The sequence below is a fragment of the Pelophylax lessonae genome, assembly GCF_965119305.1.
Source record: "Pelophylax lessonae genome assembly, chromosome: 3".
Taxonomy (NCBI): Eukaryota; Metazoa; Chordata; class Amphibia; order Anura; family Ranidae; genus Pelophylax; species Pelophylax lessonae.
Window position 1 is genome coordinate 513,367,530 of NC_138770.1, and position 24,547 is coordinate 513,392,076.

General features: G+C 41.8%; 1 protein-coding gene across 1 annotated transcript in view; it reads right to left on the reverse strand.

Moving 5' to 3' along the window:
- Positions 1–206: 206 nt before the first annotated feature.
- Positions 207–24,547, reverse strand: part of FAM89A (family with sequence similarity 89 member A) — a 33,941-nt gene continuing 9,600 nt past the window's right edge. The window contains exons 2-3 of the mRNA XM_082252293.1: positions 12,716–13,008; positions 207–785 (exon numbers count right to left, since the gene is read on the reverse strand). Coding sequence (XP_082108419.1) covers positions 522–785; positions 12,716–12,964 — 513 coding nt within the window. The 5' untranslated portion in view covers positions 12,965–13,008 and the 3' untranslated portion in view covers positions 207–521. The remainder of the gene's footprint in view (positions 786–12,715; positions 13,009–24,547) is intronic.

The following is a 24,547-nucleotide window of genomic DNA, read 5'->3' on the forward strand; positions in this document are numbered from 1 at the left end:
GCGGAGACTAAGTATTAAGAATAAACCACCTCCTTGGTAGTTACACCTAGTTTTGAACTTCAGTACATAAAGAACCTGCACTGTAAAGTAATAACTAGCCTAGATTTCACTGCAAGTGATAAGTCTGCACATTCACTGATGACCTTACCAATGCATTGTATGAAATTATTAAACTTGGTATAGATAAGAACTAAAGGTTTACACCATTGCTTAATAGGCAATTTAAGGCAGGTGACGGAAGCCTGTATGATTAAATATTATTACTTTAAGTCTCCAATGTAACACATCAGAAAGGTATTTGTCTAGTCTTTCCTCACAGTTAAGTGCTTTCGGATGTCAAAGGCACTTGAACGTTTCTTTCAAGTTGCTTATAGCAACATTATTGCCCACAATGGTGAGCAGGAACAGAGCACTCTTTAAAAGCATGCCTGAAAAATGTTTATGGTATGGTTAATAAACCACTTTCCTATTACAAAAAATGGCTGAAAAATAATCAAGGTGGGAAAAGTCCAGCTCCTTCATTAAATGTTCTCAAGTATCCAATCCTCATTGGAAAGGGTAGGTACAGTCAAAACAAGGTTTCCTTCCGAGTCTTCTCTGCCACCCTTATGAAGGGCACTGGCTTCTTGGTAGTACTCTTCTTCCTCATCAAAATATCCATTTTCCATCGCATAGGAACATTCTGCACTGGAAGCAGCCTGACAAGCGCCTTTATATTCTTGAATGGATTCATAAAGTGAATATAGCTGGCACAGGAGAGACATGTCGAGTTGTCGTAGGCCAACCTAAAAACACAAAGCACAGAAAAGCTCTTATAAATGTAAGCATAGAGGATTATGAAAAAAATCTTATGATCGCATGAATAATGAAAGGGATGGCCGGGCAAAAAATAAATTATTTACGCTTTTCCACCAAAAAAACACTTAATTATTTATGTTCTGTGTGCCCGGACTCAGAAGTTTAAAAGATTAAAAACTTTGTTTGTTCTGCAGTGCTAACACTGGTAGACAAAAGCAGAGGAATTCCGGATTTCTACTTTCACAGCAAGTCTGTATCCTACAATACAGCAACAACAACATTAACCCTTTTAACCCCTTAAGCTCCAAAAGGTTCCCCCCCCCTTCATAACCAGGCCATTTTGTGCTATTAAGCACTGCGCAACTTTAACTGCCGATTGCGCGGTCATGCAACGCTGTATCCAAAAGTAATTTACCGTATATCATTTTTTTCCCACACAAATAGAGCTTTCTTTGGTGATATTTGATCACCACTAGGTTTTTTATTTTTTGCGATATAAACGAAAAAAAAAAAAAAAAGAATATTTTGAAAACAAAAAACTCAATATTTCTTCACATATTTAGGTCAAAATGTATTGGGATACATGTTTTTAAAAATAAAAAAAATCTCAATAAGTGTATATTGATTGGTTTGCGTGAAAGTTATAGCACCTTCAAACTATGGTATATATTCTGGAATTTTTATTTTTTTATACTACTAATGGCGGCGTTCAACAACTTATAATGGGTCTGCGATCGTGTAGTAGGCAATCTGACACTAATTGATGCTAGGGGGGGAACTGACTGACACTAATACAGTGATAAGTGCTAACTGTACTAATGACACTGGCTGGAAATTGGTTAACATCTAGGGTGATCAAAGGCTTAAATGTGTGCCTGACTATGTGTAAATTGTGCTGCTTTTACAAGTTGATCTCCAAGTTTCTAATCCCTGCTTTGTACAAAGATTTTTTCCGTGTACAGAGCTCTGTGTTGAATGTAAACAGAGCTCTCGGCTGTGAATGTAGATAGGGGATCAGCACATCCTGGCTGTGAGTCAACTCCCTGTGCACTTGTGCAGTAGCCAGCTGGGGGGCATCCATCCTAAACCCGGAAGTAGGCAGCGACATAGCAGTACATCACTTTGCCTACAGCGGGGGCCCGTACAATGCGGGCGGGCGCTAAGCAGTTAAACTTCCCCCTAAAATAGTCAGTGATGCTCAAGGCTGGTAGTAAGAGCTCCTGATCACTCACCACCATTTGGTTACACAGTGCTGCTGTCATAGGAGCCCCTCCTACAGGCTCCCAATCATCAGTAGTTGACCATAAGTTGTGTGTGACAGCTCGGTCACAGTTCCGGAGGCACTGACAGAGCATTCTGCAGAACATGCATATTTGTGATGGCTAAGCAATAAGACCCACCTGCCAACTTATAAGCCAGTTATATAACTCTCTAAGGTCTAGATGTCTCTTTTTTATATATTAGAACACTAGTAACATTTCTGAAAATTAGGAAAGCCTAAATTTTAATTTTCTCTTAGAACAGGGGTCCCTAAACTTTTGACCTTCCTAAGCCACATTGGAAGAAAAGGAATTGTCTTGGGTCACAGATAAAATACACTAACAAGAAGGATAGATGATGAGCAGAAAAAGCAATCACTTAGGGCCCTTTCACACGGGCGCTCCGTATGTCCGCAAATCATCCTATTTTTTTGCGGATGATTTACGGACATAATACCATCCGCTGACATCTGATTTTCTTCCTTTCAGTTCTGTTCCGTTTTTTGGAACGGAACAGAACCCTATTTTTCCTCCGTTCAAAAAACGGAAAGGAAGCAAAATCGGATGTCAGCGGTGTCACCCGCTGACATCCGCAATGCCCATAGACTTACATTATGTCCGTATATCATCCGCAAACGGATGGGATGATATGCGGACATACGGAGCGGATGACACAAGTGTCATCCGCTCCGTGAAAAAAAAAAAAAAAAAAAAAGTGCCGGAGCGGATCGCTCCGTGTGAAAGAGCCCTTATACAGATAAAGTACCTGAGTAATAACATTTTTTTATTAGAAGAGGGCAACATAAAACAAGTGTGATATTTGACACCATTTTTGATACACGTATCAGTATCTGGTTTGATGCATGCAGTAGTGATTTCCAATGAATTCTCAAGGTGCTCATCAGATATTTTGGTTCCAATTTCTTGTGCTTCATCCTTGAAAAATTAGATTTTTGAGATTACTGTAAAATCCATTTCCCTGATTTCCCATTTCCTGGCCTTCCGTCATCAAGCGACAGTGATGCAGGTTTGCAAGGCGGCCACCTCGTCATCGGTGCACACTTACAAAATTTTTATATAGTGGATGTGTTGGCATCTGCAGATCTTTTGGCCGCAAGATTTGCTGGCTGCTGCTTAGAGAACCTGGTCCTCTTTGAGGGTGTATTGTTTTTTCAGGTGAGCTCCAGTTGAGCTCTATGTTACCTGGTTGGCTATGGTTAGCCTTGGGAATTTTTTTCTGCTTTTTTCCCACCCCTCATGTTTAACACTGCTTTGGGACATCCCAATAGTTAAGAAGAATCAGGAGCTGTGTCAGTCAAAGAGAAAATGGGATTTTTTGACTTCCCGTAAAATCCATTTCTCTGATGTTCATTGATCGACACAGCACCCATCCCTCTGTGGAGTTGGCTTTCTTCTGACACTGCTTGTAACAAAACTGAGTGCCTATAGCTGAGTGGGTTTATACCCCCTAATACTGCTCATAGGCGTAGTCAAGCTTTTTCCTGCAAAGTGTCCTACTCTTGTAGGGGCTAGTATAACCCAGTGGTTAAGAAGAATCAGGAGCTGTGTCCATCAATAAATGTAAGAGAAATAGTTGCTCACAAATATAGGTGCTGCCAAAAACTGATAACATGAATAAGGAGTGACTGTGAAGAGTGGGATATATTTTTTGGGAAGCTAAAACCTATGAAAGTCCAGTAAAGAGACACTGTCCAATTATTCTTCGACTGCATGTGTTCACTAAGTATAAACGCATTTTTACAAAATAATTTTTTTAATTCAACATTTTTAAGGTAAGTTTAAGATTTTGTGTTGGCCCACATTCTTAGCATTCTTGGGCCACATGTTGAACTCCTCTATCTTAGAAAGTTATCACCTCTAAAAGTATTTTTACCACAATCCATGTTCCCCTAGCTTTGTCATTGGTGTCAATCTGTGTGATGACCACTAGATCATCCGCAGCTCTACTCAATAATAGAGCTATTATTCAATCCATAAAATGTAAAACCCATTTCATAGGGACAGATTACTCTCTGTCCATCCAACAACAGAATCCCTTATCACATTAGACCTTTTCTGTACTTCTATTCCCATTTACAATGCAACGGTTATTCTCCTGGTTGGTAGATATGCAGCACTACTACCCTGCACTTACATCCCAAATCATCCAAATAAACATTTATTTTGGTGTGAGAATATAGGATTACCCTTCATAACTCACTTGCCCCTATCCTTTCTGCTAACTGTAACCCAGCTACACACCTCAAGGCTTTCATCATTCTCATTTCTACCCCCATATTTGCTGGCTCAATCACTAGTTACCTGGCTGGTTTGAAGACTAATTTTCTGATTTAGTATTTTGAAAAATTAAAAAAAAAAAAAAAAAAAAATTATATTAACAAATGTTTAAACTTCATTATCATTGCATTCAATAGAAGGAAATTTTACGCGGTTTATTAGGTATCTTTACTACTCCTCTATAAACAATATAGCGAGGCTTGAAAAAAAAACAAATGGACAATAGGACAGCATATCCTAGTATTTATTCTTCTGAATAGGAAAACAATTAGGTCATGCATTCTACGGATATCCTCGAGTTTTGCAGAAAGCGCCTCACTTAACATTTACAATGCCTTTGTCCTAAACATATACAGGAACTATGCTGAGAAAATGTGAGACTTATCTCACTACAGACACATAAAGGATATCATTGTGGGTTTGCTTTTTCAGCACATTACCTATATGGAAAACCATTGTAATTATGTCTGCTGTGTAATGAAACAGTTACTTAGTAAAAAAAAGTAAATAGCATACCATTTATTACCATGAAAATACACAGCTATTTGGACTTTAGTGAAAGTAGGCAGCTTTATTTTTAAAAGAAATGTAAAAGGGCTAATTTGTATTTTTATAAGAAGGGTTGAAATTTAAGCGCCACGCCACTGCTAAGAGGTCCAGATACAACTTTATTCCATTTGAGGTCAGGGGTACAGATGAAGAAATAGCCAATGTGTTTTGGGTCTACATGCCCCCTTCATCAGGGCTTGACTGGCAACCAAGTGAACAAACCAGTAGTGAACTGGACCTACAATGGTATTTATTCCAGTGTGAATTTAAAGTGCAGGCCTAATCAGCAGCTTGTTTGGCAGGCCTAATCAGTAGACTGCCAAACAAGCTGCTGAATAATCCTGTGCTTTAACCACTTGTTTACTGGGCACTTATACCCCCTTCCTGCCCAGGAAGGGCTCACACTTTAAATTACAATTGCGAAACACTACCCAAATGAAATTTTTATCATTTTTTTTTTACACAAATTAAGCTTTCTTTTGGAGGTTTTTAATCACCACTGAGTTTTTAATTTTTTGCTAAACAAACAACAAAAAGACCGAAAAGTTTGAGAAAAAAAAGGTTTTTCATATTTTGTTAAAGTTTTTTGCAAATTGTAATGTTAAAGTTTTTTGTAATTTTTCTCCTTCACAGATGGACACTGATAGGATTCACTGATGGGCACTGATGAGGCAGCACTGGTGAGTGGCACTGATTGACAGCAATGATGGGCACTGATGGACACTGATTAGCAGTACTAATAGGCACTGATAGGTGGCACTGGTGGGCATTGATTAGCAGCACTGGTGATTAGAAACTGGCTTCTGTTTACTTCAGTCATCAGCTGTCATTGGCTGACAGCTGATCACGTGGTAAAGGGCCGCTGTGATCGGTCCTTTACCTTGCTCTGTGATCAGCCAAGTTCCAAGGCATGTGTACGCCCGCCTGGCATTTTAAACCTGCGCTGTAGCCGTCTTTCAGGCTATAGCGCGAGCACAAAGTGGTTAAACCCACGCTGGAATAAATACCATTGTAGGTCCAGTTCATTACTGGTTTGTTCACTTGGTTGCCAGTCAAGCCCTGCTGAAGGGTGCACGTAGACCCCCAAAATTAGTTGGCTATTTCTTGATCTGTACCCCTGACTTTTAATGGAATAAAGTTGTATCTGGACCGCTTAGCAGTGCCGTGGCGCTTACATTTCAACCATTCTTACATTACACTACAAGCCAAAGAGACTTTGGAGATCCTCTGGGTGAAGACGCTGCCTGCCCAGGAACCAGATAATTTACACCAACATTAATACCTTAAGATAACAATAACAGTAAAATAAACCTACGGGTCCAGCGCTATCTTTCCATTTTCCTCAATAATTTACATTTTTGTGGCGCATGTGCATTATGTCGCACATGAAGGCGCATTAGGGCAGTTCATTATTTTGAATTGGCTGCCAAGGCTTTTCCAAAATCGAACATGAACCTTTTTTTGTATTGCAATGCGCAGCAATGCACTAACATGTTGCCATGCATTGTGAGGTGCTCATTTTGCCTATTTTGGACAGAGCATCTTTAAAGCCCACCCTACTAACATTCTCTGCTCTCTTCTGCCACTTTATTAACCCATTGGGCATGCTGCAAAATATTCCCCGATTCCAGGGAACGGGGTAGCAGGTGACCTCCCTTGGTGCAGAGCTTAGGCCTAGTATCATTGCCTCGAGCACCCCCCAAAAAATGTAATGTTGTAACCTCCACTGGAACAGGGATGGCTGGAAACTGGTTGCAGGACACAACACAAAATCATTTCCACTACTTTTGATTGAGGGTTATTTAGTCTAAGATCATTTGCAAAATGATCCCTGTTTAAAATGCGTCAGTACTGTTACCACAGGCATTTACTTTACTGCACAATTTACTGCATTTTCCTTACCCTCATGTTTCATTGTCTCAAGTCACCGCATGTTAAAATAATATAGGAAGGAGAGTGGGGTCTTAAGAATGCCAGCAGACAAATTGCTATAACCGAAAATGGAGAAACAGCCAGTTGCTTCTGCTACCTCCTCAACAAGCTAGGTCACCGGATGTCATGAAATCCCAAATTATTCAGAGCACCAGCAAAGCAAAACCAGTCTTAGATTCCTGTGGTTTTTGAAAGACCTTACTTATTGAATTAGAATATGATCATTTTTACGAAGCGCTATCTCTGTGCAGACTGTCAGCTTTACTGCGGGCTAAGGATTTTGTTCTACAGCATCAGTATTAGGAAATCTCCCTAAATTATTTCAGGCAGGCAGCATAGAAAAGAATAATAACGTTTTTTCTGCTCATAGGTCCAACTCGTATGCAAGTCTCAGAACATATTGCCTTTTTTGCATCAAACTAAATGATGAAAAAGATGTTTAATAGACAAACTAAGTCAAGATTAGTTTGAAAACACTTATGAGATCATTCTAAATTCCTTGACAAATAATTCTGACCTCTATTTGATGCAAGTACAATAAGGCTGCCTTTACATTCCTACCGACGCTGAAAAGCTAATGAGGTGCCCCATCATTTCCTCTCACTACCACAATTTGAGTAGTTTATCCAGAACACTGTGTATAGCCAAAGTGTCCTAGATGAACCCTGCTGAAACTGAATGCCAGGATTCTGCTAATTAGTAAGAACAGTGGAGTTTATAAACACAAGTGATAAATCTTATGCAATTTTAAAGGGACGCTTTATACTGGAAATCTTTCAATATAAATAAAGCGTTTATTACCCCAGCACTTCCTTATCCTGACATTGTGTGCCTGCTGTACCATGTACTTGTATCCAGTTCTCTTTGTATTGCTTCCTTTATGTGAACTCCCTGGTGTTCCTGCTAGTACCCTTGCTTTCCTATTAAAATCTGACCACACTAAGCAGCACTGCACACTGTGGTCAGTTCTCTAGCTATGCTGGGAACGCAGTGTACTCTGCTCCAATGATCAGACTTGTCCTGATGCCCCTACTGCACAGCCATTCAATGGGAAGCTCAGTGTGCTGCTGATTCTCCTCCCCCCAGCTCTTACGCAGCTGAGAACAGAGTGAATGTGATCACTTTTTTATAAAAAGCATTTATGGTATTTTTTTTTTCTATCTATACAAAAATGTTTTGCCTTTCATTTTTATTTTAACCTGAATGTGGTGTTTTACAAGGTGATCGTTTACAATCGCTTTAACTGCTATTTTTGACCTACCCCTTCTGAGAATGCCAATTATCTGGCTGCTGACGCCTTGGTTTAAACTCTGATCAGAAACAAGTATTGTGAGAAGGTCTTCCGAATCTTCTCTGACTTTTTTTTGCTGAATGCTTGTTTTAGGGTTAGGTCAACACTCATAATTCTCTTATGATACTGTAGGTGAGTTCAAACCCTAATTATTTGCTAAATACATAAAATATAAAGATTCATAATTTTAATAACATTTTTATATATGCATGAGGTCATTTTCCCAATCAGAGGTAAATTCAGCATCCTTTTTATCATTTATTATAGTAAAGTTTCACTTGTATGGTAAAGCCTTTGTATATGGGAAAGCTGTAGGTGCATTCCTAGAGTGTTCAAAATAGAAGGCTCAGTTTAGGTGAACACCTGGCAAAGCACTGTTTTACTTTGATCTTTAAAATGTGTGAAAAAATGCATTTTCTGTCCCTATTGTTATTATTATTCTGTCCCTATTATTATTATTCTAACATCCCATTGCTGTGGGCTTTCTGCTGGGTAAACGTTGTAATGCCTGCCATTGTACCCCAGGCATTGGATATGCAACATTATTTCTTATCATCTTCATTCCTGTTGTGTTTTTTTAATGGATTTTTTTTTCTATTTATATATAGTGTCAGTTTAAGAGATAAATGTTAACCAATCATTTTCTTTCACTGATTGCACTGTATTACAATTACAGCACTGTTCTCTTCATAGTAATGTCAGACCACTAAAATAATATGATTTACATGGGGGATGGTTCACAGTGTGAGATGGTAATGTAATCACATGCTCAATGACACATGCTGTAATCAAACACTGGGGTTTTAATAACCATTAAACAGTTGGAATATTGTACCATTCCTCATTTAAAGTGGAGGTCTTTTACTAAAAAGATTTAACAGACATTGCACATTGTTTTTAAATGTTATAATAAGCAGTTACATTAAATAATCTGCAGATATGGTTTCCCAATATTCTTGTTTTAGCCTTTCCTTAAGGTTTATCGTGCCATAAATGGATCTGTACTCAAATTATATTATTCAAAGGTCTGTCTGTATTATCCAAAGTACTAAGAACTTCACTCTGTGTTAAGAGTAGACCTTTATCCTAATAAAGTGACAGAGTGAAGATGGATTAGAGCAGTGGTCCCCAACCTCCCCGGCACCAGGGAAGTGAACCCCTCCACAGATCGGGGGGGGGGGGGTTTGGTGGGGGTTGCCGTCTGTCACCTCGGGGGGAAGGCGTTTGTTGGTTGTGCAGCCTGGATCTCACCAGTTGCTCTATAAAGATCTTGTCCCCGGCTCAACTTTCCTCCCTCTGATTCTCCTTCAGAGATGGAAGGGAGTAGTGATGCTAGGAGGAGAATGGGTGCCCTCTGGTGGCCGGAGGATGGCAGTGCAGGTTGTACTGGCTCGTTCTGCCCCCTACCAACCCCAGCAGTGTGGCCCTACCCCCAGTAGGCCATGGATTGGCACTGGTCCACGGCTCAGGGGTTGGGGACCCCTGGATTAGAGCACATATTAGGTTTTTATTGCTGTCTGTGCCCCCTTTGGGGAGATTCACCCTCTCCATTTGTTCTGTTTACCATTATTGAATGTGAAAGTAAAAGAAAATCCCAAATTTTGGGTTGTCCCCCAGAAAAGTAATAGAGGGGAAATCTTCCAATGGAGGCACCAGTTCTGGTGGCTTGGCAAACAAATTGCAGTCCCTGCACCATCTGGTCCAGCAACTCTGACACGGCGGGGAGGGGGAGGTTTCTCCCCTCTAGGTCACGGCATAGTAACTTAGTCCATTCCGTCAATGTTTGCGAAACCAGGGCAATGGTAAACATTGGTCTTAACTTAGGCAGACCCTGCCAGGGAGAACATAGTGCGGGACACAGACACCGCCTGGTGCTGATATCAAGATATGAGTCCTGCGTCTGTCAATGAGTGACAGAGAAAAGGAAATTTTGGGTTGTCCCCAGAACAGGAATATAGGGAATCCAAAGGGGATATTAGTTCTGGTGATTCCGGGGACAACCTGGAATTCACTCATTTTCAAGAAATTTCCTCTCACTTTCTCACTGGAAGTAAATGAAAATCTCCCCACTGGGACACGGAAAAAAAAAACTGACAGGGGTTGTAACCCTCTGTTTCGCTATCCAAAATAAAAATAAAAAAAGTTTTGCCTTCAGTTCTACTATACATTTTCTCAGTATCAGCAAAAAGAATTGCAGAAGCTATACAATATAACCCTTTTATAACTTTTTCAAAATTCTATAAGGGCTGTGACAGTGTGAGGCTCTGCCACTATGGAAATTGAAGAAAGAACACAGTTCACACGTATGCAGAGTGCGGGACTCCGGAGTGTTGATTATGAGCGGAGAAAACTACAGCTTTCTGCAGATTTTGGTACTCACAGATTGGGCCCTGTAATTTGGAGATTTTAAAGTGCTTTAGGAGGGTAGAAGCCTCCAACCCAATGTCCAGGTCTTGCTGAAGTCCAGCAGGGTGTGTGTCCAGGTGCACACAGCCCTACTAATGATAGGCTTGGGCAAAGCTCAGGGTCCCATTAAAGGAGAAGTACAGCCAAAACTAATTTGGCTGTACTTCTCCTATAGATCACAGGAGTGCAGTTTGTTCTATACTCTTGTGACCCGTTTTAGGCAGACAGCGGGATGATGCTGCATCCACCTAGGTAAGTATGATTAGGGAAAAAAAATCCCATACTTCTCTTTTAAGGAGCTCCAACCGGGGACAGGCTCCTTGTCCATGGGGAGCATGTTTGTACATCCAGGTCTGTCCAGTGTGGCAGGCAGGTACCTTGTCCAGCCAGAGATCTGACAAAGACAGTGTGGATCACTGTGGTGCTCTGTAGAACAGCGGTGGTGAAAGCAAGCAATGTGTGGGGCTAAAACACTACCCAAATGTCTATTCTAGCCTGATGGAGAGGCATTCTAAAAGGCTGGGGGCTTGAGAGAAACAGATTACCAAAAGGCTGAACAATTTCTGTTAAATTGATGCTGTGTGAAGCTGAAACCCCTGCATGGGAGGACGGATGTAAGAACTTTTACTTTTCCTTTTTAAAAAAAAAAGTGGGCTGACAAGTACCACTGAAATTGATACTACCTCTGAGCTGAATTCCCCACAATATTACAGGGTCCATTTACACCAGCCTATGACACACATGACACAGCCTGTGACTGGCAGAAATCCCCCCACACCATGGCATTGCCAAAAAATAATACAAATTGGATTTCAAGGACATGCCGCGCACTATGACGTAAATATGTTGGCCCCAAGACACTAGGAAATTGATGATATTGATGAATACCCATGACTATATGCATCTATTTATTTTTCAGTCATGGGAATGCTATCTTGGACATTCTATACTGCGCTTGGGAATAACATAACACCTTGAGATTCTGATCCCCTAAGTGGCATCTAAGCCCCATATTGGGGTCAGGTATACTTGGCGATTCAACTAGGGAAGTCTGTTACGAGGTAATATACTCTATTTGATCATAGGACCAACACAATTATTTGTCTATTATTAATGTCCATTGATTGATAATATTTGTCTATTATTGAATAGGAACCTGTTCCTTAGACTACAAGTTTATCAATCTTCAATTCCCGTCAGTCTATAACCCCCTTTCGGATTCATAATGGGAGGACTAACATATGATCAATATTAGTAAGTTCATGCATTGGGCTAAGTTTTGTAGCCTTTATATAGCTATACTAACTTAATTGATGCTATATATTGATCACCACAGATTTCCGCTCCCTTATATGGTCCCGGCGCCTGCCCAGGAAAACTATTTTTACATGTGCGGTATTGCAGGTATGTTCCCATACACATTTTGTTGCAGCAGTAGTCAATATGTAATATATAAAGTGTGATTTTTGGATGTAAAAATTATACTCTATTTCTTTGTAGATAAGTAATGTATGGTCTTTATAGCCCTGAGGAAGCATTTGGCGAAACGCGTCGGCATTGAAGACCTGCACTACATACAGGATTTACTGCACCAATTAATATTCTTAAACAGGAATTATTTTTAATCTGTATTGTATACTGGTTTGATTCTATGTTATGATTTTAACTTTTTTGGAAACAAAAATATGCATTTTATATCATTTTGATTATCCCTCCTTTGCGCCCTGTAAAGTTATTTTTCTGATTTCAAGGATAGGATTTGTATGCCAATTTAAAAACTGTTTATTGATATTTTTTTTATTTTTACTGTGTATCCCAAATGCTGTTTTTTTTTTTTTGAACATGTGACCAGCAGCAGAAGACTAGAAACTCCTCCTCATGTTTCCCTGCAGACAGGCTGGGAAAGAGCTGGGTAATGTAATAGCTGTAGATTGATGTTTTTTTAATTTAAATAATTACAGTGCCATCATCCACATGCAGAAAGAGAAGGGACATTGTAAATTAATCAGTGTGTGTTTAGTATCACTTTGTGCCTCAGTAGCAAGGACAAGCCAAGTACACACAAAAACAATGTTAATCTAATAAAATTGTCCCCCATTGCACATATTTTTGTGAGACTTGGAAGGCTTTCCATTACAAAAAAACAAAACAAAAAAACCCAGAAAATAAAAGTTAAACTTACCATCTCTTTCCTAAGCAAAGCCAATGCAGCATCAAGGTTAGGCGGCTTTGGTATTGAATGAGAGTTGCCACTGGAGCCTCCACGACTTAAGTCATCCTGAATACGGGACTTCTGTGCATAGACTCTCTCCAGATCTCTCCACCCAGAACCCCCGCTTGAATTGAGCAGACCACTAAGGCTCTTTGGCAGTGGAGGCAGGCCTTCCATACAAGGTGTCAAAGGAGCAATGGCTGCATGGGAAGCACTCATCACTCGCTCTATGAAGATTTCAAGGTCTCAGCCAAAAGCACTTCCTAAATAATAACAAAAGTAAGAATGCATTAGGCATCAAAAAATGGCAATAAAACCCAACAAGAACAGAATCTACCCCTTACATTACTAAACTCTATGAGTAGGAAGGCATTTATAGTAAAATCATAGTGCCATGAAACATTTTCCTGTAGACCACTGAATGTCTGAATGACATTAACCCCTTAGCGCCGTCCGCAAGCAAATATGCAGCCTCTCGGCGCCTGGGCCATGGTCCAGAGAGGCCGCATATTTGCGTAAATTGCGATCAATAGCGATATGCTAAGAGCGCGCTCCCGGCACAGTGACCAGTGTTTAACCGAAAGCCCCTGATCGCTGCATGCAATTGGGAATTTGCAGGTCACATGACCGCCGTGACAGCCAATCATGGCAGTCACATGACCTTAAAAGGGAGGGATGTTTTTATACATATAAAAATTGGACATACCACTGACTGACCCAGCTTCTGAAGACGCTCAGTGGAAGTATGTCAAGAGAGGACAGGCATTGACGATTTTATACAGCTGGGCGGCTGTATGGAGTGGTACACTAGCTTTTATGAATCTATGCTATAGACTAAGTGCAATTGCATTTTAACCCCTTCCGTACCGCGTCATGTAAAATGACGTCGGCACAAATCCTTTCTCGATCCGGGCCGACGTCATATGACGGCGCCCGGATCTCCCCGCTACTGCGCGCCCCCGGGGGCGCGCAGCGCGGCGATCGGGGGTGAGGCTCGTCCCTCGGACTGAGCCCAACCCCGATCAAGGTAAACAGCCAATGAAATTGGCTGTTTACCACGTGATCGGCTGTGTCAATCACAGCCGATCACATGAGCGGCTCCAGCGCGAGCCGCTCGTTCCTTCCTTAATGCGCGCCCCCGGGGGCGCGCAGCGCGGCGATCGGGGACGAGGCTCGTCCCTCGGACAGAGCCCATCCCCGATCTAGGTAAAGAGCCAATGAAATTGGCTCTTTACCACGTGACCGGCTGTGTCCAATCACAGCCGGTCACAAATGTCATCAGAGAACACGGTAACTAGCTGTCACCGTGTTCTCCTCCTCACACACTGATCCTGTGTGAGGAGGAGATTGTGGTAACAGCTAGTTACCAATCATAGTGCACCCCAACCACACTGATTGCCCCCCCCCCCCAATAAAGAGCACCTGTCACTAGCCCATCAAAGTACCCGAGTACCTGTCACCAGCCCATCAGGTACTCAGATGACAGGTACTCGGGTACTCTGATGGGCTGATGACAGGTACTCTGATGGGCTGGTGACAGGTACTCGGGTACTCTGATGATGGGTACTCGGGTACTCTGATGACAGGTACTCGGGTACTCTGATGACAGGTACTCTGATGGGCTGGTGACAGGTACTCTGATGGGCTGGTGACAGGTACTCGGGTACTCTGATGACAGGTACTCGGGTACTCTGATGATGGGTACTCGGGTACTCTGATGATGGGTACTCGGGTACTCTGGTGACAGGTACTCTGATGGGCTGGTGACAGGTACTCGGGTACTCTGATGACAGGTACTCGGGTACTCTGATGACAAGTACTCGGGTACTCTGATGACAAGTACTCGGGTACTCTGATGACGGGTACTCGGGTACTCTGATGACAGGTACTCGGGTACTCTGATGACAGGTACTCGGGTACTCTGATGACAGGTACTCTGGTACTTTGAGTACCCGTCATCGGAGTACCCGAGTACCTGTCACCTACCCAACAGAGTACCCGAGTACCTTCCACCTGCTCATCAGAGTACCTGACACCTGAAGTACCCGAGTACTTGCCACCTGCTCATCATTACCCATCACTACTCATCAGTACTCATCAGTACCCATCAGTACCTATCACCTATTAGTATCAGTACTGATCATCCGTACCCATCAGTACAGTATCAGTATCACCTATCAGTATCAGTACTACTCATCAGTACCTATCACCTGCCTGTCACCTGCCCATCAGAGTACCCGAGTACCTGTCACCTGCCTATCGGAGTACTCGAGTACCTGCCACTTGCTCATCAGTACCAGAGTACCTGTCACCTGCCCAGCAAAGTACCCGAGTACCTGTCACCCTTCATACAGCCACCATGTCTAAGTCCAAAAAGGTTAACATACGTCGTCCGTTTAAACCTAAATACCGGTGTTATGGCAGCAGATAGCTGCCATAACCCTGGTATTTTTTTAAACGGTGGACGGTTGGCTTTCCGATAAGGGTGGTCCCAGCGGCAGATTCGCCGCGGGATCACCCTTCCGGGGTGGCGGAAGAGGTGCCCCCCCCCCTCCCGCTGCATTCTGGTCCTTTTCCCCGCTTACCGGACCCGCCGGCAGCGGGGAAAACGATCCGGTCCCAGATCCTCACAGACAGGATGTCGAGTGAGGGCAAGCTTGCCCTCACTCGACTCTATGGTCTTGGAGGACCGGAGCTACGGCAAACGTCGTTGCCTAGCAACCAGTTTAAAGGTCCCTTTTTTTTTTTTCATTTTATTTAATTTTTTTTTAATTTTTTTTTTTTATTTTTTCTATCTTTTAGTGTACTTGTGAGATCTGAGGACTTTTTGACCCCAGATCTCACAAAAAAGAGGTCCTGTCGTGCCTTTTTCTATTACAAGTAATGTTTACATTTCTTGCAATAGAAATAAAAATGATCATTTTTTTTTTTTTTAAAAAAACAGTGTAAAAATAAAAAATAATAAATAAAATAAATAGTAAAAAAAAAAAAAAAAAAAAAATTAAAGCGCCGTGTCCCCGCGAGCTCGCGCGCAGAAGCGAACGCATACGGAAACCCCGCCCACATATGTAAACAGTGTTCAAACTACACATGTGAGGTATCGTCGCGATCGTTAGAGCAAGAGCAATAATTTGAGCCATAGACCTCCTCTGTAACTCTAAGATAGCAACCTGTAGAAATTTTTAAAATGTCGCCTATGGGGATTTTTAAGTACCAAAATTTGTCACCATTCTGTGAGCGTGCGCAATTTTGAAGCATGACATGTTGGGTATCTATTTACTCAGCGTAACATTATCTTTCACATTATGGAAAACAATTGGGCTAACTTTACTGGTTTCTTATTTTTTAATTAAAAAAAGTGATTTTTTTCCCAAAAAATTGCGTTTGGAAGACCGCTGCGCAAATACGGTGTGATAAAAAATATTGCAATAATCTCCATTTTATTCTCTAGGGTCTCTGCTAAAAAAAAATATATAATGTTTTGGGGTTCTAAGTAGTTTTCTAGCAAAAACAACTGATTTTAGCTTGTAAACACCAAATGTCAAAAATAGGCCTAGGCAAGTGGCTAGGATGCATGATGATGCTCCTTGGATGTTTAGGCCCCTCTATATGGCTAGGCTGTGAAAAAGTCTCACACATGTGGTATTGCCATACTCAGGAGGAGTGGCAGAATGTATTTTGGGGTGTCATTTTTGCGATGTACATGCTATGTGTTAGGAATATCCTATAAATTGACAACTTTGTGTAAAAAAAAAAAAGTTTTTATTTTTTTCCCACATTTTCCAAAAACTTGTGGAAAAAAATGACATGTTCAAAGGACCCATAATGCCTCATAGAATATACGTTGGAGTGTTTGCTTTCCAAAATGGGGTAATTTTGTGGACTTTTCCATTGTATTGTTGCTCTAGGGCCTTGAAAAGTGTGATAGGTAGTAAGAAAGTTTTATGTGTATTTATGCTCCTAAAACGCCTTATGGTGCTACTTGGACGTGGAGTCTCTTTTTGTGGCCAGGCTGTGTAAAAGTCTCACACATGTGGTATCACCATACTCAGAAGGAGTAGCAGAATGAATTTTGGGGTGTCATTTTTGCTGTGTACATGCTATGTGTTAGAAATAGCTTATAAATTGACAACGTTTTGGGAAAAAAAAAAAAAATGTTTTCTTCATTTTCCCAAGAATTGTGGGAAAAAATTATAACTTCAAAAAACTCACCATGCCTCTTACTAAATACCTTGGACTGTCTACTTTACAAAAAGGGGTCATTTGGGGGGTATTTGTACTGTCCTGACATTTCAGGGCCTCAAGAAAGGAGATAGGCCATCAGTACATCTGGTGTGATCAATTTTCAGTAATTGGTACCATAGCTTCTAGACTCAATAACTTTCACACAGACTAAATAATATACACTAATTTGGGTTAATTTTACCAGAGATATGTAGCAGTATAAATTTTGGCCCAAATGTATGAAGAAAAATTAATTTTTTGCAAAATTTTATAATAGAAACTAAAAAAAAGTGTTTTTTTTGCAAAATTTTTGCTCTTTTTTTGCTTATATCACGAAAAAAAAAAACCCCAGTTGTGATCAAATACCACCAAAAGAAAGCTCTATTTGTGTGAAAAAAATGATAAAAATTTTGTTTGGTTACAGTGTAGCATGACTGAGCAATTGTCATTCAAAGTGTGAGAGTGCTGAAAGCTGAAAATTGGTCTGGGCAGGAAGGGGGTCTAACTGCTCTGTATGGAAGCGGTTAATATTGTAATATAATAAAACAGTATCACACTATGGAAATTTCTCCCATCCTTCCCCACACGATAGGCCCCTTTCACACAGGCTTTCCGATCCGGTCCGCCTGTCAGTTTTTCAGGCAGACCTGATTGGATGCTCCATACAGCCCTATGGAGCAGCAGATGTCAGCAGAGACATCTCCGCTGACATCCGCTGCAATCCGATCCGATCCTGTCCGTGAAATCCAGACGGATGGAAACCCTATTTTCCATCCGTCTGGAGGATCGGATCGGATAAGATCGGATGAAAATTGACAGGCGGTCCGTTCTTATCCGATCGCCCATAGAGAAGAGCGTGGATCTGACAGCTCTGTCTCTGCAAAGTAAGCAGAGATGGAGCTGTCATCCGCCAGCTCAGCGGGGATCAGCGGATCGATCCCTGCTGAGCAAAAACGGAGTCCGTCGGGCGCACCACCCGTGTGTAAAGAGACTAATATATGCTGACTTGAGTCTGGAGGCTATATACCCACATTCAACACTTGTTTGATTGAGAAAGCCATACATTGTTGCCTGAAAATTATCTTGAAAGAAGTGGGAGGAGTGAAGGAGAGACCACACATTGGTACACTATCAGTGCCTGATTCCATCTATTGTTGGTGAGTAGGGGAACAACGGAGGGGAGCACCTCACGGGAACAAGATTCACCAATACATATGGACACTTTATACAATAAGCAAAGAGCACTTTATAATTTTTGGAGCGCTAATAATATTTACGGACTATATGAATTGTATTGAAATTGTAACATTGCTTCATAGGAGTTTATAAGAGTGGTTTATTATCAGGTTTAATGAATTATAATAGGGGCAGCGCTGTAGTTTTTTTTTTTAAGTCTAATTCTTTAATTAGCCTAAGGTGCTAGTGCCAGCATCGTAAGTAAGGGAAACAGTTAGTATAGCCTTGCAGCTTCACAGCCGGTTTCCTGCTGGCCATGTATGAGTTGCGCTGCACTTTGTGACCTGTGATGTGTCCCAGAAGGCTGCGGGTGGGTGAAATTCTGGGTAAGATCGCTGTGGTGCATCTGACCGGAAGTGGGAGCAGATACCTGTCAAAACCAGGTAACCCCCCCCAAGGTGCCAAATTGGCAGTGGAGGGGGGGGAGGTTGCAAACAAGTGGAATTTCCCTTTTGGGTTAAGTTCCACTTTAAGCTGATGCTAAGGCCTCTGCTCCAGGTTTCCTACTTTAGGATGGTTTCTTTCTCTTGCAGCATTCTATGAAGTCACCCTTGCATGCAAGAACTAGAGTTGTGTCTCCCTACACTGTGTGCATCAATAGAAACACACAGCCAAGGGAATAGCACCCAAATTTGTGAACTAACCTCAAAGTCCTGCACCATAATAAAAATATAATTAACAATCCAGAGCACATAGCAGAAAATGTCAAGAAACCACTACTACAACAATATCTACTTTCATAGGGCTTCTATGGAAGTTAAAATGTATATTTATAGAAAAAGAAGAAGAACATAAAAATATATCAGGTTCTTATGAAGTGAACTGCTACATTCACACCAGCGAATAGGGCAGATGCGAACAGTAGTGGCAGAAATCAGATTCCTGTTGCGGCTCTCAGTGGCCAACGGATTCATTCACTAAAAAGACAGGTCGCCAGTGGCCGCAGCTATTCGTATCCCTCTGCACAGCCAGTGATTACCTGAGGTGATCGCTGCTGGACGCACAGGTAATCGCTGGCTGTGCAGAGGGATGCAACTAGCTGTGGCCGCCTACAGCCTTTCATTATAGTGAACGGGGCCTGCAGCGGCAACTGCCGCTATCATTTTCACAGGTCTTAATCGCCAGTGTGAATGTAGCCCAACAAACATATTTTATTACATAAAAAAGAAATACAAACACACAAAACAAAAAGTAAAAACAAAAAGGTATACCTACTAAGACCATAACTCCCAAAATGATCAGAAAATATATAAATACATTCTAAAATATAGATCAATATATCAAAAGACTTTTACTAAACAGATTATATATAAATAAAAAGAACGTAGTAATCATAAAGCTGAAGTGCTGGTATACCTTTGTTTTTAACTTGTGTTTTGTGTCTCTATAATTTATTTATATGTAATAAATGCTGTTTGTTAAACAGTTAGCTGCATAAGGGTCGGTTCACTTCACACTGATCCAACTCGAAGTCGCCCCGACTTTAGCGCGACCAATGAAGTCGCCCGTGCACCGCAACTGCGGCGCGGCTTGCAACGACTTCCCATAATCAAAGTCAATGCAAGTCACTCCGACTTTGCAAAAAAATAGTGCAGGAACCTTTTTCTAAATCGGAGCGACTTGAGTCGCTCTGATTAGAACAAGTCGGATCAGTGTGAACCGGCACTTAGTCAGAATATATATTTATATACACACACACACACATTATATATGTATATACAGTGGGTACAGAAAGTATTCAGACCCCCTTAAATTTTTCACTCTTTGTTATATTGCAGCCATTTGCTAAAATCATTTAGGTTCATTCTTCTTCCTCATGAATGTACACATAGCACCCCATACTGACAGAAAAACACAGAATTGTTGACATTGTTGCAGATTTATTAAAAAAGAAAAACTGAAATATCACATGGTCCTAAGTATTCAGACCCTTTGCTGTGACACTCATATATTTAACTCAGGTGCTTTCCATTACTTCTGATCATCCTTGAGATGGTTCTACACCTTCATTTGAGTCCAGCTGTGTTTGATTATACTGATTGGACTTGATTAGGAAAGCCACACACCTGTCTATATAAGACCTTCCAGATCACAATACATGTCAGAGCAAATGAGAATCATGAGGTCAAAGGAACTGCCTGAAGAGCTCAGAGACAGAATTGTGGCAAGGCACAGATCTGGCCAAGGTTACAAAAAGATTTCTGCTGCACTTAAGGTTCCTAAGAGCACAGTGGCCTCCATAATCCTCAAATGGAAGACGTTTGGGACGACCAGAACCCTTCCTAGAGCTGGCTGTCCGGCCAAACTGAGCTATCGGGGGAGAAGAGCCTTGGTGAGAGAGGTAAAGAAGAACCCAAAGATCACTGTGGCTGAGCTCCAGAGATGCAGTCAGGAGATGGGAGAAAGTTGTAGAAAGTCAACCATCACTGCAGCCCTTCACCAGTTGGGGCTTTATGGCAGAGTGGCCCGACGGAAGCCTCTCCTCAGTGTAAGACACATGAAAGCCCGCATGGAGTTTGCTAAAAAACACCTGAAGGACTCCAAGATGGTGAGAAATAAGACTCTCTGGTCTGATGAGACCAAAATAGAACTTTTTGGCCTTAATTCTAAGCGGTATGTGTGGAGAAAACCAGGCACTGCTCATCACCTGTCCAATACAGTCCCAACAGTGAAGCATGGTGGTGGCAGCATCATGCTGTGGGGGTGTTTTTCAGCTGCAGGGACAGGACGACTGGTTGCAATCGAGGGAAAGATGAATGCGGCCAAGTACAGGGATATCCTGGACAAAAACCTTCTCCAGAGTGCTCTGGACCTCAGACTGGGCCGAAGGTTTACCTTCCAACAAGACAATGACCCTAAGCACACAGCTAAAATAACGAAGGAGTGGCTTCACAACAACTCTGTGACTGTTCTTGAATGGCCCAGCCAGAGCCCTGACTTAAACCCAATTGAGCATCTCTGGAGAGACCTAAAAATGGCTGTCCACCAACGTTTACCATCCAACCTGACAGAACTGGAGAGGATCTGCAAGGAGGAATGGCAGAGGATCCCCAAATCCAGGTGTGAAAGACTTGTTGCATCTTTCCCAAAAAGACTCCTGGCTGTATTAGATCAAAAGGGGGCTTCTACTAAATACTGAGCAAAGGGTCTGAATACTTAGGACCATGTGATATTTCAGTTTTTCTTTTTTAATAAAGCTGCAACAATGTCAACAATTCTGTGTTTTTCTGTCAGTATGGGGTGCTATGTGTACATTCATAAGGAAGAAGAATAAACTTAAATGATTTTAGCAAATGGCTGCAATATAACAAAGAGTGAAAAATTTAAGGGGGTCTGAATACTTTCCGTACCCACTGTATATATACACACACATATATATATATATATATATATATATATATATATATATATATATATATATATATATATAGATTATATAATAGATATTTCTTTACCCCTTTCACACCAGATTGGACTCAATCGGACCACCTATTGCTCTCTATGGAGTGGCGGATGTCGGCGGACAGGTATCTGTTGACACCTTCCGGCATCCAATCCGATCCACTAAAAACAGTTCCCCATCTGTCCAGCGGATTGAATCGGATGACAATCAGATGGAAACAGACAGTCTATTTCCATCTGACCGCCCCTTAGATAAGAGCGGGCTCTGCATAGCGAAGCAGACATGGACATGTCCTCCGCCTGCTCAGCGGGGGATCAGCAGACAGATCCCCCGCTGAGCAGGTTCATCCGCTTGATGGATTCGGCTCCATCTGCAGTCGTGCAAGCATTAAAATTTTTGTATGCCGACACCAGAGCGGCCGATTGTTCGCCAGTCAGTACAGAATTCGGCCGACAGACAGCAGATTAGCAAGACTGGGCATGCTCAGAAAAGAAAAAACACAGGGAAAGTTAACCATCACATGACATCACTTCTGCAGTCGGCGGACAAAATTCTTGTGCAGTCTTTTGCACTTTTCAACAGACACAACAGCCCGGGGATAAAAGACGGCCGATCGTTCGGCCGACGATCTGCACGTGTGTACGGGGCATAAATGTGAACTTCCATGAAAGCCCTATGAAAGTAGAAACACACAGCCCCATAGCCCAGGGTGGAAAGTCACTCTCTGCACTGTGCACTGTTAACTCTTTCCTTAAGGCCATAAATTCAGGGAAGCAGCTCTGCGGGAGCAGAACTCAGAAGCACTGAATGTTGTAAACGGAAAGGGCTGGGATAAGAATTTTAACAAATAGTTTACTGGGAAATGCTTTTTTTTTTTTTTTTAGGGTCAATGTGTTAGGCTTTGAAATCCAGAGGGTTTAATATTACATTAATACATACCTAATTAATAATCCAGTCCTTGTGGTTAGGATTTTGTGCTACATCTGCAGATTGTCCATCAAAAACAATGTATAAAATCTCTACATGTTATTTGAATACTGATTTCAACAAGATTAACATGCACTACAAATCAGGTTAAGACCTCTACAGATGACTAACACCCAGATGGCCTCTTGCAGTTGAATCAGGAAACCACTGCAAATCTGTGGACACTACGCAGCCTTTGGAGACATCCGACTTAGAAATCTCAGAAAAAGACTCCTCGTCCGGATTAGATATTCCTGGCTGATCAGTAATGAGATCAGGCTGGATCTACGGAGGTCTTCTCAGTGCACAACAAGGCAATACTTGGCTGAAATAATCAAGCACGTTTATGTCATAATCCTTCTGTAGAACTATACAACCACCGGCTCAAGTCTGCGGGTATCTTGAAAAGAATTATTGTTTTGTACATATATCTGATAAATATGAAGTATTGGCAATAATCATTACAAAGTCATAACCAGCCAGCAGATGGAGCATACCTGTCACTTTGCCCAATCAGCACTCCCCTTTTGTGCAGATACTTTCCTCTCTTTCCCCACTACCCTGTTCACCAGCCTGCGTCTTTGGAAATAGTCCATACTTCAGGGTGAGTCTTTATCCTCCATACACTATGTAGAGCTTGATGCATTAGCAGCTAATCGCCAGGCCTGAGTCTTCTCACATGGGGAAGGTCCTAAACTCTAAGGCCCCTTTCACACAGGCGGACCGTTCAGATCCGCCTGTCCATTTTTTTTGTTGGCGGATCTGAACGGTCCCCCCATGCATCTCTATGGGGGATCGGATGTCAGCGGAGACATGTCCGCTGACATCCGATCTGATCCATCAAATCTGGACGGATGGAAACCCTATTTTCCATCCGTCCAGCAGATCGGATGGGATCGGATGAGAACGGACCGACGGTCCGTTCCCATCCGATTTCCCCCATAGAGATGCATGGGGAACTGACAGCTGTGTCTCCGCACACAGCGTGGAGACACAGCTGTCATCCTCTTGCTCAGCGGGGGATCGGCGGCTCGATCCCCCGCTGAGAAAAACAGAATCCGTCCGACGGACGGATAGTGTGAAAGGGGCCTAAGGCCCCTTTCACACATACAGTCCGTTTGTCCGTTTTTCATCCATCCGTTGACGGATGAAAAACGGACATCAATGCATCTCTATGTAAAAACGGATGACGATGGATGATCATCCGTTAACATTCGTTTTCATCCGCTTCCGTCAATGTTCATTTTTTGGAACGGATGAAAGTCCTATTTTTCATCCGTCAAAAAACGGATCGGGCGACAAATGTATGTAAACGGACAAACGGTCCATTTTTCATCAGTTGTTGTATTGTTAGTGGATGTAAAAAAAAACAGATGATAAAACGGATGAAAAACTGATGCATTTTGACGTTGAACTGATGAACTGAATGGACCGTATGTGTGAAAGGGGCCTAAGAGCTTTCTTCTTGGGGCCCTGATACATGGAAGGGGCAACGGGGGGAGTGCAGAGAAAGAAGTAATGACCAACAACATGGCTAATAAAAATAACCGGTCATTTTATCCTGAATTGTCAAAGGGGTAAGTTTATATCCCTCATCAAGTGATCGTAATCAGCAGTGTTGTCACCTTAGATAACCGATAATGCTATGCGAATACTTTGTCACATATTGTTCAATTGTAAAATAAAGAGTGTTTGATTTTAAAGTGGTTTTAACCACTTTACCACCGGAGGATTTTGCTGTCTTCCGTCCAGGCCACTTTTTGCGATTCGGCGCTGTGCGACTTCAACTGACAATTGCGCGGTCGTGCGACGCCGTACCCAAACGAAATTTACGTCCTTTTTTTCCCATAAACAGAGCTTTCTTTTGGTGGTATTTGATCACCTGTGCGATTTTTACTTTTTGCGCTATAAACAAAAAAAGCGCGTTTATTTTGAAAAAATAACAATATTTTTAACATTTTTTTATATGAAAT